General features: G+C 53.7%; 1 protein-coding gene and 1 long non-coding RNA gene across 4 annotated transcripts; one reads left to right on the top strand and one right to left on the bottom strand.

The window, feature by feature from the left end:
• Positions 1–232: 232 nt before the first annotated feature.
• LOC128484772 (uridine-cytidine kinase-like 1) lies at positions 233–12,264 on the top strand. Of its 3 annotated transcripts, none has more exons than XM_053461309.1 (15): positions 233–368; positions 3,141–3,340; positions 3,426–3,532; positions 3,709–3,879; positions 3,962–4,033; positions 4,794–4,983; positions 5,268–5,329; positions 6,712–6,731; positions 7,782–7,880; positions 7,961–8,054; positions 8,411–8,473; positions 10,770–10,892; positions 11,042–11,149; positions 11,355–11,511; positions 11,910–12,264. In XM_053461309.1, the coding sequence occupies exons 1-15, from the start codon at positions 259–261 to the stop codon at positions 11,987–11,989; spliced, it is 1,656 nt and encodes a 551-aa protein (XP_053317284.1). In that variant the 5' UTR covers positions 233–258; the 3' UTR covers positions 11,990–12,264. The 3 variants fall into 3 exon arrangements, with proteins under 3 accessions (XP_053317284.1, XP_053317285.1, XP_053317287.1); XM_053461310.1 differs by lacking the exon at positions 6,712–6,731 and adding an exon at positions 6,015–6,031; XM_053461312.1 differs by lacking the exon at positions 233–368 and adding an exon at positions 2,096–2,346.
• On the bottom strand, positions 6,048–6,717 carry LOC128484783 (uncharacterized). Its single transcript, XR_008351195.1, has 2 exons — positions 6,596–6,717; positions 6,048–6,415 (listed from the first exon to the last, which is right to left on the bottom strand). It is a non-coding gene; the product is annotated as an uncharacterized LOC128484783 (long non-coding RNA).
• Positions 12,265–15,503: the final 3,239 nt, after the last annotated feature.

Here is a 15,503-nt window from a genome sequence, read left to right as displayed (position 1 = left end):
AGGGCCATCGCTGGGCATGCCGGGAGTAGTAGTTCCCCACTAGCGCGGTGCATGCCGGGGTTGGTTGCTGTCAGCGGGCGCGGTGCTTGCCGCGGTTGGTTGCTGTCAGCCGGCGCGATGCATGCCGGGGTTGGTTACTGTCAGGTGGTGAGGTGCATGTCGCGGTGCCTGCTGGGAATTGTAGTTAGGCAGTCCCCTCCTCTCATGTCTGGCAGGAATTCGTGGACTCGCTTTCCCGGCAGGCAGTGCGGATGAGAGATGTCAGGCCTCGATATGGATAGGGGAGCAGATAGAGAGCCTGGGACCGGGAATCCGGTTAGAGATCGGGGAGACAAGGATGGGGACTCGGGGAGGTCCCGCTCCCACAGGTCAGAGCCGCAATTACGTCAACACAAAATGGATGATGTCATACTTTTTGCTGTTAGTTTTTAATTGGACCTTAGATTTTGGGGGCGTATGGGGCAAATAGGGAGGGGTGATTGAGGTTAATTTGCGGGGCTTGGCTGTCAGGATGGGGATTGGAGGTATTTAGGAGGGGTTGGGGTATCAGGGTGGGGATTAGAGGAATTTGGGGAGGGACTGGGGTAACAGGGAGGGGAGTGGAGGTATTTGAGGAGGGGTTTGGGTATCAGGGAGTGGAGATATTTGGGGAGGGATTGGGGTATCAGGGTGGAGATTGGAGGTATTTGGGGAGGGGCTGGGGTATCGGAGGGGAGTGGAGGTATTTGCGGAGGGGTTTGGGGTATCAGGGTGAGGATTGAGGAGGGGCTGGGGATCAGGACGGGGATTGGAGGTATTTGCGGAGGAGATGGGGTATCAGGGTGGGGATTGGCGGTATTTGCGGAGGGACTGGGGTATCGGGATGGGGATTGGAGGTATTTGCGGAGGGACTGGGGTATCGGGATGGGGATTGGAGGTATTTGCGGAGGGTCTGGGGTATCAGGATGGGGATTGGAGGTATTTGCGGAGGGGTTTGGATATCAGAGTGGGGATTGGAGATATTTGAGGAGGGATTGGGGTATCAGGGAAGAGATTGGAGGTATTTGGGGAGGGGCTGGGGTATCAGGGTGGGGATTAGAGGTACTTGCGGAGGGGCTTGGGTATCTGGGTCCGGATCGGAGACATTTGCGGAGGGACTGGAGTATCAGGGTGGGGAGGGTTCTCTGGAACCCCCCATGGAGGTCTCTGTAGACCCCCCCCATGGAGGTCTCTGTAGACCCCCCCATGGAGGTCTCTGTAGACCCCCCCCCATGGAGGTCTCTGTAGATCCCCCCATGGAGGTCTCTGTAGATCCCCCCATGGAGGTCTCTGTAGATCCCCCCCCCATGGAGGTCTCTGTAGACCCCCCCCATGGAGGTCTGTGTGGATCCCCCCGCCATGGAGGTCTCTGTGGATTCCCCCCCCATGGAGGTCTCTGTGGATTCCTCCCCCAATGGAGATCTCTGTGGATTCCCCCCCCATGGAGGTCTCTGTGGATTCCCCCCCCATGGAGGTCTCTGTGGATCCCCCTCCCCATGGAGGTCTCTGTGGATTCCCCCCCCATGGAGGTCTCTGTGGATTCCCCCCCCATGGAGGTCTCTGTGGATTCCCCCCCCCATGGAGGTCTCTGTGGATTCCCCCCCCCATGGAGGTCTCTGTGGATTCCCCCCCCCATGGAGGTCTCTGTGGATTCCCCCCCCATGGAGGTCTCTGTGGATCCCCCCCCCCCCATGGAGGTCTCTGTGGATCCCCCCCCCATGGAGGTCTCTGTGGATCCCCCCCCCATGGAGGTCTCTGTGGATTCCCCCCCCATGGAGGTCTCTGTGGATTCCCCCCCCATGGAGGTCTCTGTGGATTCCCCCCCATGGAGGTCTCTGTGGATTCCCCCCCCCCAATGGAGGTCTCTGTGGATTCCCCCCCCCATGGAGGTCTCTGTGGATCCCCCCCCCCATGGAGGTCTCTGTGGATCCCCCCCCCCATGGAGGTCTCTGTGGATCCCCCCCCCATGGAGGTCTCTGTGGATTCCCCCCCCATGGAGGTCTCTGTGGATTCTGATTCCAGCGGAGGTCTCTTCCACCCCATGGAGGGCTTGGTGTAACTTCGTGGCCCCGGTGCTCAGGGCCAGGGGTTCCCCTCCTATTTATACTTGGCAGCTGCCGCCGCCTGTTGCCTATTTTTGGCCGTCCGTGGAGTTGTGTTTGTGCTGAGCTGGGTCTGTGTCCCATATGGAAGCCGAGCCCGGCAGATCCTGAACGAGCTGACGGCTCCCGGGCCCCTGCGTTTTGTACAAGGAATGAACCCCCCAGGGGCCGAGTGTTATTTCGGGGCCGTCATTTCGGGCTGTTCGAGCCTCCAGCCGTCCTACAGGTACCTGTCTGTCCGAGCGTGAAGTGTAGGGGCCACAGCAGGAGTACTGCAAGGAGAACCGCACTCCGAGTGTAAGGGCCACAGCAGGAGTACTGCAAGGAGTACCTCGCTCCGAGTGGAAGGGGCCACAGCAGGAGTGCGGCTGTTGGGTATAGCAGGGGTGTGTGGAGGGGTATAGTACAAGGTCGGGCATCTGTTCTTTGGGTGGGGTATAGGACAGGGTCGGAGGTCTGTTCTGTGGGTAGGGGTGTTTGGGTGCGGTATAGGACAGGGTCGGGGGTCTGTTCTCTGGGTAGGCTATAGAAGGGGTGTGGGGGGTATAGGACAGGGTCAGGGGTCTGTTCTGTGGGTAGGGTATAAAAGGGGTGTGGGGGAGGGGGTATAGGACAAGGTTAGGGGTCTGTTCTGTAGGTAGGGGTGTTTGGGGGGTATAGGACAGGGTCGGAGGTCTGTTCTGTGGGTAGGGTATAGAAGGGGTGTGGGGGGGTATAGGACAGGGTCGGGGGTCTCTTCTGTGGGTACGGTATGGAAGGGGTGTGGGGGAGGGGTATAGGACAGGGTCGGGGGTCTGTTCTGTGGGTGGGTTATAGAAGGGGTGTGGGGGAGGGGTATAGGACAGGGTCGGGGGTCTGTTCTGTGGGTAGGGTATAGAAGGGGTGTGGGGGAGGGGTATAGGACAGGGTGGGGGTCTGTTTTGTGGGTGGGTTATAGAAGGGGTGAGGGGGAGGGGTATAGGACAGGGTCGTGGGGGTCTATATTCTGTGTTTTCGTTCACCCATCTGGTTGGTCTCCAGTGACAGTGGGGAAGACTCCCTGGACACCCTGCTCACCCGTTTGCCTCTCACGCCGTCTCTGTCTCCGCGGAAACGCACGACCAGCCAGAGCAAGACCGAGCCGCCGTTACTACGGACCAGCAAGAGGACCATTTACACAGCCGGCCGGCCGCCATGGTACAACGAGTCTGGGACCCCCTTCAAGGAGGCGTTTGTGATCGGTGAGGCTCTGGTGTCCGGCGCATTGTACACTCGTTCACTGTGTGTGTCACACGCCATCTTTAACCCTCTGCGTTCCTCCCTCAGGTCTGTGCGGTGGGAGCGCGTCGGGTAAAACCACGGTAGCCAATAAGATCATCGAGGCCCTGGATGTCCCGTGGGTTGTCCTCCTGTCCATGGATTGTTTCTATAAGGTGGGTCTCAACCTTTTTGGCCTCTTGGATTCGGTAAATGTCCTCGCCTGATAGTACAGGCTCCTCCCACTCATCATCTGACCCCGCCCCTAATAATGCTCATGCCCCTCCCCCGTTGCCCCTTACCCGCGCCCTCTGCCTGGGCCATATAATGTGAGTGCTGGTGGCCCCCCCAGGTCCTCAGTAAGGAGCAGCAGGAGTTGGCCGCGAGGAATGAGTATAACTTTGATCACCCCGACGCGTTTGACTTTGATCTGCTGGTGAACGTCCTGCGCAAGCTGAAGAAGGGCAAGAGCGTGAAGGTGCCGGTGTACGACTTTACCACCCACAGTCGCAGGAAGGAGTGGGTAAGTGTACTGTCCGTGCGGGAACGGGATGGGATGCGTGTTACGTGTGTCACATGGCTTAACGTGTCCCCCTCATGCACAGAAAACGGTGTACGGCGCCAACGTGGTCATATTCGAAGGAATTCTGGCTTTTGCCAACAAAGAGCTCCTGAAGGTAAAGGCTGCCCCTTGCTGCTCAGTTGTAACCCCCCCATAGCCTGTCTGTCCCCCCCCATAGCCTGTCTGTCCCCCCCCCATAGCCTGTCTGTCCCCCCCCATAGCCTGTCTGTCTCCCCCCCATAGCCTGTCTGCCCCCCCCATAGCCTGTCTGTCCCCCCCCTATAGCCTGTCTGTCCCCCCCCTATAGCCTGTCTGTCCACCCCCATAGCCTGTCTGTCCACCCCCATAGCCTGTCTGTCCACCCCCATAGCCTGTCTGTCCCCCCCCATAGCCTGTCGCCCCCCCCGTAGCCGGTCTGTCCCCCCCCCCCCGTAGCCTGTCTGTCTCCCCCCCCCGTAGCCTGTCTGTCCCCCCCCCCCCCGTAGCCTGTCTGTCTCCCCCCCCCCATAGCCTGTCTGTCTCCCCCCCATAGCCTGTCTGTCTCCCCCCGCCGTAGCCTGTCTGTCGCCCCCCCCCGTAGCCGGTCTGTCTCCCCCCTCCCCCCGTAGCCTGTCTGTCTCCCCCCCCGTACCCCGTAGCCTGTCTGTCTCCCCCCCCGTACCCCGTAGCCTGTCTGTCTCCCCCCCCGTAGCCTGTCTGTCTCCCCCCCCGTAGCCTGTCTGTCTCCCCCCCCCGTAGCCTGTCTGTCTCCCCCCCCGTAGCCTGTCTGTCTCCCCCCCCGTAGCCTGTCTGTCCCCCCCCGTAGCCTGTCTGTCTCAACCCCGCCCCCCCCCCCCCGAGTCATTCTGACGTCCCCTGTCCCGTCTCCTCTGCAGCTCCTGGATATGAAGGTGTTTGTTGATACCGACTCTGACATCAGGTTGGTGCGCAGGCTGAAGCGTGACATCACCGAACGAGGACGTGACATCGTGGGTGTTATCAAACAATACAATAAGTTTGTGAAGCCGGCGTTCGAGCAGTACATAGAGCCCACGGTGCAGCTGGCGGACATCGTGGTGCCCAGAGGTGCGTGCCTGCCGATTGGTGGGCTGTGGCCTGCCGATCGGTGGGGTATTTAAAGGGACACCTTAATGCTTACGATATCTGAGATGCCCCTTTCGCTCTTCTGAGGAATCTGCCCTGTGCATTTGCCCCCCCCCCGTATGTTGCTGTGTAAGGTCTCATTAGCATAGATTCAGTTTATATGATAATGTTAATTACCCCTCCCTTTGGCTCTTTGCCCCACTGGCTTGCCCCGTTTGACGTGAAGTTATACATCAGTACTGAGTATCCGTCGCTTTGCCTTCTAGGAGGAGAGAACTTTGTGGCTTTGGATCTAATAGTTCAGCACGTACATAGCCAGCTGGAGAAGGTAAGGGGTTAATGCCCAGGGTCAGGGTTAATCTCTGGGGCAGGTACACAGTTAGGTGCAGTTCCCCAGGGGCGAGTCCATTGTCAAGGACAGATCTACAGGTGTGCATGCCAGCTCAGGGGCAGCAGGGATGTCAGGGGCAAGTCCCCAAGGGGGTGGGTTCAGGGGCAGGGGGCAAGCCCCCAAGGGGGTGGGTTCAGGGCCAGGGGGCAAGTCCCCAGAGGGGTGGGTTCAGGGGCAGGGGGAAGTCCCCAGGGGGTGGGTTCAGGGGCAGGGGGCAAGTCCCCAGGGGGGTGGGTTCAGGGGCAGGTGACCTGAGCCGTGGGGCTGTCAGGGAATAACGCATTACTTCCCAGTCAGCTTGAAGGGTTTCGTTTAGTCAATTGGGTTCCAGTGTTTGCCCCTGTGGTGGGTAGTTCTCCGTAGCGTGGGGCAGATGTTTTGGGGCCTGTTCCTGGGGTATTTGCATGGTTCTGTCAGTAATATATATTTTCCCCTTATTTCCCATTTCTCTGTATTTCATCCTGCCCCCGCCTGCCGTCACCCCCATATACCCCTCTCTGCCCCCACCACTCCTGCATGTGCTCTTACTTGCCCCTCCTGATATCTAATCATTTGACCTGTGACGCTGTGGCCCCGCCTGCCGTGTCCTTTAACCCTTCGTTGACCTTTGTGTCGGTGTCAGCGGGAGATCACGGTGAGGTAGGCTTTTGTTTCATGTAATTATGGGGAGGGGGCGTGACTGAAGTGCGTGATCTGCCAGGACACGCGTGACACATGCAGGCTGCATCACGTGTACATACCTCGGGCATATGCCAGTCTACAGATAATACCCGCAGAGGGTTTACATACGTGTGCTTTACATATGTCTCTACATATCAAGCTCGTCTGGGTCCTCCCGCTCACCCTGCGCCGTGGCCCACTCACCCTGCGCCGTGGCCCACTCACCCTGCGCCGCCGGACAACCGTGCCCCACTCACCCTCTGTACCTCTGAAAGCTCCTTACATTAGATTAACTGCCCCTTATCTCTGTCTGCCTTCCAATAGTCTCTGAAACTCCCATTATCTCTCTCTGTATCTCTCTCTCTCTCTCTCCCCCCTCTCCCCGGGTTCTCTCTCTCTCTCCCCCCTCTCCCGGGGTTCTCTCTCTCTCCCCTCTCCCGGGGTTCTCTCTCTCCCCCCTCTCCCCGGGTTCTCTCTCTCTCCCCCCTCTCCCCGGGTTCTCTCTCTCTCCCCCCTCTCCCCGGGTTCTCTCTCTCTCCCCACTCTCCCGGGGTTCTCTCTCTGTATCTGCCCTTTTGTTTATCACACCGTCTCATTTAGTTCTCTCTTTTATACTCTGTTTGTGGCGCCCTCTCTCTGCCATCATTGTCATTCCACAGAGGATGCAGCGCTGGAACATGTGAGAGCCTCGGCCAGCCTGCTCGCTGCATGCCTTCTGCGTACTGACCCCGGCATGTGCCTGCGAGTGCATTCTGCGCATGCAGGCGCTGTGTGCAGGAGCACCGAGGGATCTTTTATGTGTGCGGGGCGCCTGGGCTTCCGTGGGTGTGTGTGCGCGGGGCGCCTCTGGGTGTGTGTGCGCGGGGCGCCTCTGAGTGTGTGAGTGTGTGCGCGGGGCGCCTCTGGGTGTGTGTGTGTGCGCGGGGCGCCTCTGGGGGTGTGTGTGTGCGCGGGGCGCCTCTGGGGGTGTGTGTGTGTGTGCGGGGCGCCTCTGGGCGGATGTGCCCCTTGCGTGTGTTCATCGGGCTGATGATGCATCTGCCGTGTGTTCTGAGTGGTTACAGGGCATTTACTAATCACATGACACGTTGTGGGTGCTGTTAGCGTGGCGTGCTTTGCTAAGTGTTCACCGTTACACACTTTTCTCTGCACCGTCTGCTTTTATTCTGTTCATATCTATTTTTTTATTACATAACAATTTGACACACCCACTGCAGGGTGACAGACAGAAGGGAGCTATGGGGTCTGCCCCTCCCAGTGCGGGGCAACATAGAAGGGATCTATGGGACATTCTGCCCCTCCCACTGTAGGGCGACACAAACAAGAGGGAGCTATGGGACACAAAGTCTGCTCCTCCCACCTCAGGGTGACAGACAGACGGGAGCTATGGGACACAAAGTCTGCTCCTCCCATTGCAGGATGACACAGACGGAAGGGAGTTATGGGACAAGTAGTGGGTGATCGACCCTGTAGGGCGACAGACAGATGGGAGCTATGGGACAGACTGCCCCTCCCACTGCAGGGCGACACAGAGTCCATATGTTGTGATTGCACAGTTTGTTCGCTAACACGCGTGTTAATGGCAGGCAGTGCAGATGCCGGATATGCGAGTAAATGCTTATTTTGTGATCCTGCTGCATGTGGAGTGTGTTTGGGGGAATGTTATTTGCCCCTGCCCCCCTTCTCCTGACTACCCCCCTTCTCCTGACTACCCCCTCTTTTTTCACAGGGCAGCCTTGGCCTCAGCCCACCAAGGACAGCCGCTCCCAGACACTCTGAGTGTTCTGCCTGCGACCCCCCAGGTCCGAGGAATGCACACCATTATCAGGTGCGGACCCTGTGCCCGGATGCCCCCTCAGTGTGCTGTGGTGAGGTTGTTGGGTAACAAACCCTGTTCTTCCTTTCCAGGAACAAGGACACAAATCGCGATGAATTTATCTTTTACTCCAAGCGTCTCATGCGTCTCCTGATAGAGCATGCGCTCTCCTTCCTGCCTCTCAGCGTAAGTGGGCGCCTTAGTACCGGCAGCCAATCGCCTTGATGTTTGGCCAGCAAACATGCTAGTGTGGGGCATTGGTATAGCTAGCATACTTAAGTACACTTCCTGCATTCAGTAGCGGCAGGCAGGGGGAGGAGTTACATGAAACAGAAGTCTAATATTCTAACGCCAATAACTAAAGAGTGCCTGCGCTGATCAGCACGCACCAAAATGCACTGGGACCCGCGTCACATGCACTCTAACACGCATCTAAAACATTAGGGTATGCGTTTAACACGCGTGTGAAGATATTACAGGTCACTGTCCATGACGGAAGCCCGGGGAGTCCAATGTGATTATTTCTTTCCTTCCTCTGTCAGCCGGTGACTGTAGAGACACCTCAGGGAACGTTATACCAGGGGAAGAAATTCCACCGGCAGAGGGTAAGATGGGAGAGGCAACTGTGAAGGTTGGGGGTGGATATAATGCAATAATGTAGGGGGTAACTATAAGTACAGTATAATAAACTGGGTGGTAAATATAATAGACTGGGGGGGATATAGTGCAGTATTTGTGTGTGGGGTAAATATAATAGGCTGGGGGTAGATATAGTGCAGTATTTCTGTGTGTGGGGTAAATATAATAGGCTGGGGGTAGATATAGTGCAGTATTTCAGTGTGGGGGGTAAATATAATAGGCTGGGGGGGATATAGTGCAGTATTTGTGTGTGTGGGGTAAATATAATAGGCTGGGGGGTATAGTGCAGTATTTCTGTGGGGGGTAAATATAATAGGCTGGGGGCTAGATATAGTGCAGTATTCCTGTGGGGGGTAAATATAATAGGCTGGGGGGTAGATATAGTGCAGTATTTCTGTGTGTGGGGTAAATATAATAGGCTGGGGGGTAGATATAGTGCAGTATTCCTGTGGGGGGTAAATATAATAGGCTGGGGGGTAGATATAGTGCAGTATTTCTGTGGGGGGTAAATATAATAGGTGGGGAGTAGATATAGTGTGGGGTAAATATAATAGGCTGGGGGTAGATATAGTGCAGTATTCCTGTGGGGGGTAAATATAATAGGCTGGGGGGTAGATATAGTGCAGTATTTCTGTGTGTGGGGTAAATATAATAGGCTGGGGGTAGATATAGTGCAGTATTTCTGTGTGTGGGGTAAATATAATAGGCTGGGGGTAGATATAGTGTATAGTGTAGTGTAGATATATTTGTGTGGGGTAAATATAATAGGCTGGGGGTAGATATAATAGGCTGGGGGTAGATATAGTGCAATATTCCTGTGGGGGGTAAATATAATAGGCTGGGGGTAGATATAGTGCAGTATTTCAGTGTGGGGGTAAATATAATAGGCTGGGGGGTATAGTGCAGTATTCCTGTGGGGGGTAAATATAATAGGCTGGGGGGATATAGTGCAGTATTTGTGTGTGGGGTAAATATAATAGGCTGGGGGTAGATATAGTGCAGTATTTGTGTGGGGGGTAAATATAATAGGCTGGGGGGATATAGTGCAGTATTTGTGTGTGGGGTAAATATAATAGGCTGGGGGTAGATATAGTGCAGTATTTCAGTGTGGGGGTAAATATAATAGGCTGGGGGTAGATATAGTGCAGTATTTCAGTGTGGGGGTAAATATAATAGGCTGGGGGGATATAGTGCAGTATTTCAGTGTGGGGTAAATATAATAGGCTGGGGGTAGATATAGTGCAGTATTTCAGTGTGGGGGTAAATATAATAGGCTGGGGGGATATAGTGCAGTATTTCAGTGTGGGGGTAAATATAATAGGCTGGGGGTAGATATAGTGCAGTATTTGTGTGTGAGGTAAATATAATAGGCTGGGGGTAGATATAGTGCAGTATTTCAGTGTGGGGGTAAATATAATAGGCTGGGGGTAGATATAGTGCAGTATTTGTGTGGGGGGTAAATATAATAGGCTGGGGGGATATAGTGCAGTATTTGTATGTGAGGTAAATATAATAGGCTGGGGTAGATATAGTGCAGTATTTCAGTGTGGGGGTAAATATAATAGGCTGGGGGGGATATAGTGCGGTATTTGTGTGTGAGGTAAATATAATAGGCTGGGGGGATATAGTGCAGTGTTTCAGTGTGGGGTAAATATAATAGGCTGGGGGGGATATAGTGCGGTATTTGTGTGTGAGGTAAATATAATAGGCTGGGGGGGATATAGTGCGGTATTTGTGTGTGAGGTAAATATAATAGGCTGGGGGGGATATAGTGCGGTATTTGTGTGTGGGGTAAATATAATAGGCTGGGGGGGTATAGTGCAGTATTTCTGTGGGGGGTAGATATAATAGGCTGGGGGTAGATATAGTGCAGTATTTCAGTGTGGGGTAAATATAATAGGCTGGGGGGGATATAGTGCGGTATTTGTGTGTGGGGTAAATATAATAGGCTGGGGGGGGATATAGTGCGGTATTTGTGTGTGGGGTAAATATAATAGGCTGGGGGGTATAGTGCAGTATTTCTGTGGAGGGTAGATATAATAGGCTGGGGGGGATATAGCGCAGTATTTCTGGGGAGGGGGGTAGATATAAGTCCGGTATAATACTGCCCTTCTGGAAGTGGAGCTGTTGGCTTGGGGGGAGTAGAGATGGTGGGGTATTGGAGGCAGGGGGAAGGAGAGGCCATATGCTATAGGGGCAGATATAGGCGGCGTATTACAGACTGGGGCGTATGTGACACGTGGCGTTGCCCTCTCTCCGTAGATCACGGGGGTCTCTATCCTGCGAGCGGGAGAGACCATGGAGCAGGCCCTCACCGCCGTGTGTAAGGACATCCGCCTCGGGAAGATCCTCATACAGACCAATCACAACACGGGGGAGCCGGAGGTGAGCGCCGGGCGGGGGAGGGGTCTCCCTTTATTTCTGCCCAGTTTTATTAGTCCCTGAAATAAACACAGGGAATGCTGGGGCTGCATGTGTGGCCCGATCCCGGGGGCCACGCCAGATATCTGACCGTGAACCATGTCTCCCTCCAGCTGCATTACCTGCGCCTACCGAAGGAGATCAGCGAGGACTACGTTATTCTGATGGACAGCACCGTGTCCACCGGAGCGGCCGCCATGATGGCGATTCGGGTTCTGCTGGTGAGTGACGTGGCTGGGAGCATTTTCCACATATGTGCGTGAAGCGTGTTACCTCACCAGTGTTTGTGGCATAAGCTCTCTGCCACATGTAGAAAACGTTTTATTGCCCCGGGTCCTGGAGCTGTCCCGGCAGGTGGTGGGATTGGTTCCTGCGCGGCGTGGTGACACGGCGTGGGGTATGACGACGCTGTCTGTTCCCACGCAGGACCACGACGTTCAGGAGGATAAGATCTTCCTGCTGTCGCTGCTGATGGCGGAGATGGGCGTACATTCGGTGGCCTACGCGTTTCCACGGGTACGCATCATCACCACGGCCGTGGACAAGCGGGTCAACCAGGAATTTCACATCATCCCTGGGATCGGTGAGGAGCCATCAAACCCACTCACTGTGTGATTGGACAGTCACACCCCCTCCCCATACGTATGCCGTTGTGTGACTGGACGGCCAGAACCCCCCATATGTATGTTACTGTGTGATTGGATGTTCAGACCCCCCTCTCCATATGTATGTCACTGTGTGATTGGACAGTCACACTCCCCTCCCTATATGTATGTCACTATGTGATTGGACGCTCAGACCCCCCCTCCCCATATGTACGTCACCATGTTATTGGACGGTCGGACACTCTGCCCATCTGTATGTCACCGTGTGATTGGTTGGTCAGACACTACACATCTGTACGTCACCAGGTGATTGGACGTGCTGTAATTGCGAGGAGAGGATTTCTTTACCGTCTCTTTCTAATTGTCTCCCCTGCAGGTAATTTTGGGGACCGGTTTTTTGGCACCGATGCCCCCTCTGACTGGTATGAGAATGGCGACTGCTGTATGGATTGCTGACTTCCTGTCATGTGACGATGTCCCTCCGGCCAGTATTTATTCTCTCCCGCCCTTTACTGGCGTGAAGGGGTTAATTCTTGCGTCTATTTATTGCCCGGCTGGCGTTTCATTCCCTTGAGGTTGGGGCAGGGTGATGCAGGATGTTTGGGGTAAATTATTGGGCTGCAGAAGAGTCCGGGGGAATCTACGTTCTCTGCGCGGCGCCCGGATCTCAGATCGCTAATCACCGGGTTTCCATTTTTCTGTAAAAAAAAAAAAAATAAAGTGTTTTTAAATCTAAACATGATCATGATAAATCACTCCTGGGGTTAGTGGCCCCCTGCACACCGCGCAGTAACATAGACACACACGTTAACACAATATACTAAGATACGCACTCCACTGCCATACAGTGACACACGCTTTCTTACACCTTATACTTACACATACATACATACACACATCCATTCTACCACCATGCATGTATACATACACGTACACATAAATACACACATCCATTCAACCACCATGCATGTACATACACGTACACATACATACACACATCCATTCTACCACCATGCATGTATACGTACGCATTCTCACACCATACACGTATACATACATGCACCATACATACACACACATCTATTATACCGCCATACACGTATACATACACATTCTAACACCATACACGTATGCATACATACACACACATCCATTCTGCCACCATACACTTATACATACATACATGCATACATACACACACACTTCCATTCTACCACCATACACGTATACATACATACATACATACATACACACACTTCCATTCTACCACCATACACGTATACATACATTCTGACATACGTACACATTCTAGCACCATACATTTACACATAGATGTATACACACACTCTATCATACACATACATACCCACAATAATACCACATACTTCCACAAACACACACATATATATGTACGCACATACACTCTAACACCACTTACACATATGCACATTTATAAACACACCCACTGGAACACCATACACTTATGCATACACACACTACAACTTGATAAACCTACGCATACGTACATGTACCCACTCTGACACATTACCCGTATGTACACGTACCCACTCTAACACATTACGCATACGTACACGTACCCACTCTGACACATTACCCGTATGTACACGTACCCACTCTAACACATTACGCTTACGTACACGTACCCACTCTAACACATTACGCGTACGTACACGTACCCACTCTAACACATTACCCATACTTACAGGTACCCACTCTAACACATTACGCGTACGTACACGTACCCACTCTAACACATTACGCATACGTACACGTACCCACTCTAACGCCATACACTTATACAAAATGTCCTTTTACGTACCTAAAACTACCAAACATACTCACCTGCGCCTGATCCTCTGCCACTCTCTCACCTCTGCCCTTGCAACCTGGAAGCCACTACAGGAATTGTGTTACACGCAATGTGCCCTAAACTCCCGGCTGTCCTCCTTGGCAGCTCCTTGTCCTAGGATTAGAATATCCTAGGGCTGGACAGGGACTGGCACCTACTGGTTTTGGGATTGACACCTACTGGTACTGGATTAGCATCCACAGGGACTGACACCTCCTGGTACTCAGATTGGCACCCCTAGTACCGGGACTGGCACCTCACGCTTTGGGACTGGCACTTCCTGGTAATGTGATCGGCAGGTTATGGGACTGGAGCATCATTCAGCTAACTCAGCACAGTGGGGTCCTGTCCCATACCAGGGGATTACCCCCCAAAATACCCTGCTCCCCCAGTAATACACAGTAATTACCCCCAAATATAGCACTGGTAATGCTTATCATATACTGTCCAATAAAGGGGTAATTCCCACTCTTCTCACCCATAAAGGGAGATTTCTCTCTTCTATCAAAGGATAATCCCCCCTTCTTTCTTCTATAGAGGGGTTATTCCTCTTCCTCTCTTTTATAAAAGGAAAATTCCCACTCCCCTTTTCTATAAAGAGATCGTTCAACTTCTCCCTCCTCTCACCTATAAAGGGATAATTCCCCCTCCTCTCACCTATAAAGGGATAATTCCCCCTCCTCTCTCCAATAAAGGGATAATTCCCCCTCCTCTCTCTTATAAAGGGACAATTCTCCCTCCTCTCTTCTATAAAGGGATTAATCCCCCTCCTCTCTCCTATAAAGGGGCAATCCCCCCTCCTCTCTCCTTTAAAGGGACAATTCCCCCTCCTCTCTCCTATAAAGGGACAATTCCCCCTCCTCTCTCCTGTAAAGGGGCAATTCCCCCTCCTCTCTCCTATAAAGGGATAATTCCCCCTCCTCTCACCTATAAAGGGGCAATTCCCCCATCTCTCTCCTATAAAGGGATAATTCTCCCTCCTCTCTCTTATAAAGGGACAATTCCCCCTCCTCTCTCCTATAAAGGGACAATTCCCCCTCCTCTCACCTATAAAGGCATTATCCCCCCTCCTCTCTCCTATAAAGGGACAATTCCCCCTCCTCTCTCCTTTAAAGGGACAATTCCCCCTCCTCTCTCCTTTAAAGGGACAATTCCCCCTCCTCTCTCCTTTAAAGGGATAATCCCCACTCCTCTCACCTACCTTGGCACCTACTAGTACTGGGACTGGAACCTCCAAGTACCGAAACCTTCTCATACTGGGACTAGCACTGGGAGTGGGGGCCCCTGATACTGGGACTGGCAGCAACTGGTATTGGGGCCCCTGATGCTGGGACTGGCAGTAACTGGTATTGGGGCCCCTGATACTGGGACTGGCAGCAACTGGTATTGGGGCCCCTGATACTGGGACTGGCAGTAACTGGTATTGGGGCCCCTGATGCTGGGACTGGCAGTAACTGGTATTGGGGCCACTGATACTGGGACTGGCAGTAACTGGTATTGGGGCCCCTGATACTGGGACTGGCAGTAACTGGTATTTGGGCCCCTGGGACTGGCAGTAACTGGTATTGGGGCCCCTGGGACTGGCAGTAACTGGTATTTGGGCCCCTGGGACTGGCGGTAACTGGTATTGGGGCCCCTGATACTGGGACTGACAGTAACTGGTATTTGGGCCCCTGGGACTGGCAGTAACTGGTATTGGGGCCCCTGATACTGGGACTGGCAGTAACTGGTATTTGGGCCCCTGGGACTGACAGTAACTGGTATTGGGGCCCCTGATACTGAGACTGGCAGTAACTGGTATTGGGGCCCCTGGGACTGGCAGTAACTGGTATTGGGATCCCCTGGGACTGGCAGTAACTGGTATTTGGGCCCCTGTGACTGGCAGTAACTGGTATTGGGATCCCCTGATACTGGGACTGGCAGTAACTGGTATTGGGGCCCCTGATACTGAGACTGGCAGTAACTGGTATTGGGGCCCCTGGGACTGGCAGTAACTGGTATTGGGGCCCCTGATACTGGGACTGGTCACAGAGCTGAATACGAAATAACGGGAAAAGGATAAAAAGAGCAGAAACTTACAGGAGCGTGACGGGATCCACG

This window comes from Spea bombifrons, chromosome 3 (assembly GCF_027358695.1).
Source record: "Spea bombifrons isolate aSpeBom1 chromosome 3, aSpeBom1.2.pri, whole genome shotgun sequence".
Taxonomy (NCBI): domain Eukaryota; kingdom Metazoa; phylum Chordata; class Amphibia; order Anura; family Pelobatidae; genus Spea; species Spea bombifrons.
Note: the sequence above shows the minus strand (reverse complement) of the source record. Positions and strands in the feature narration are given on the sequence as shown.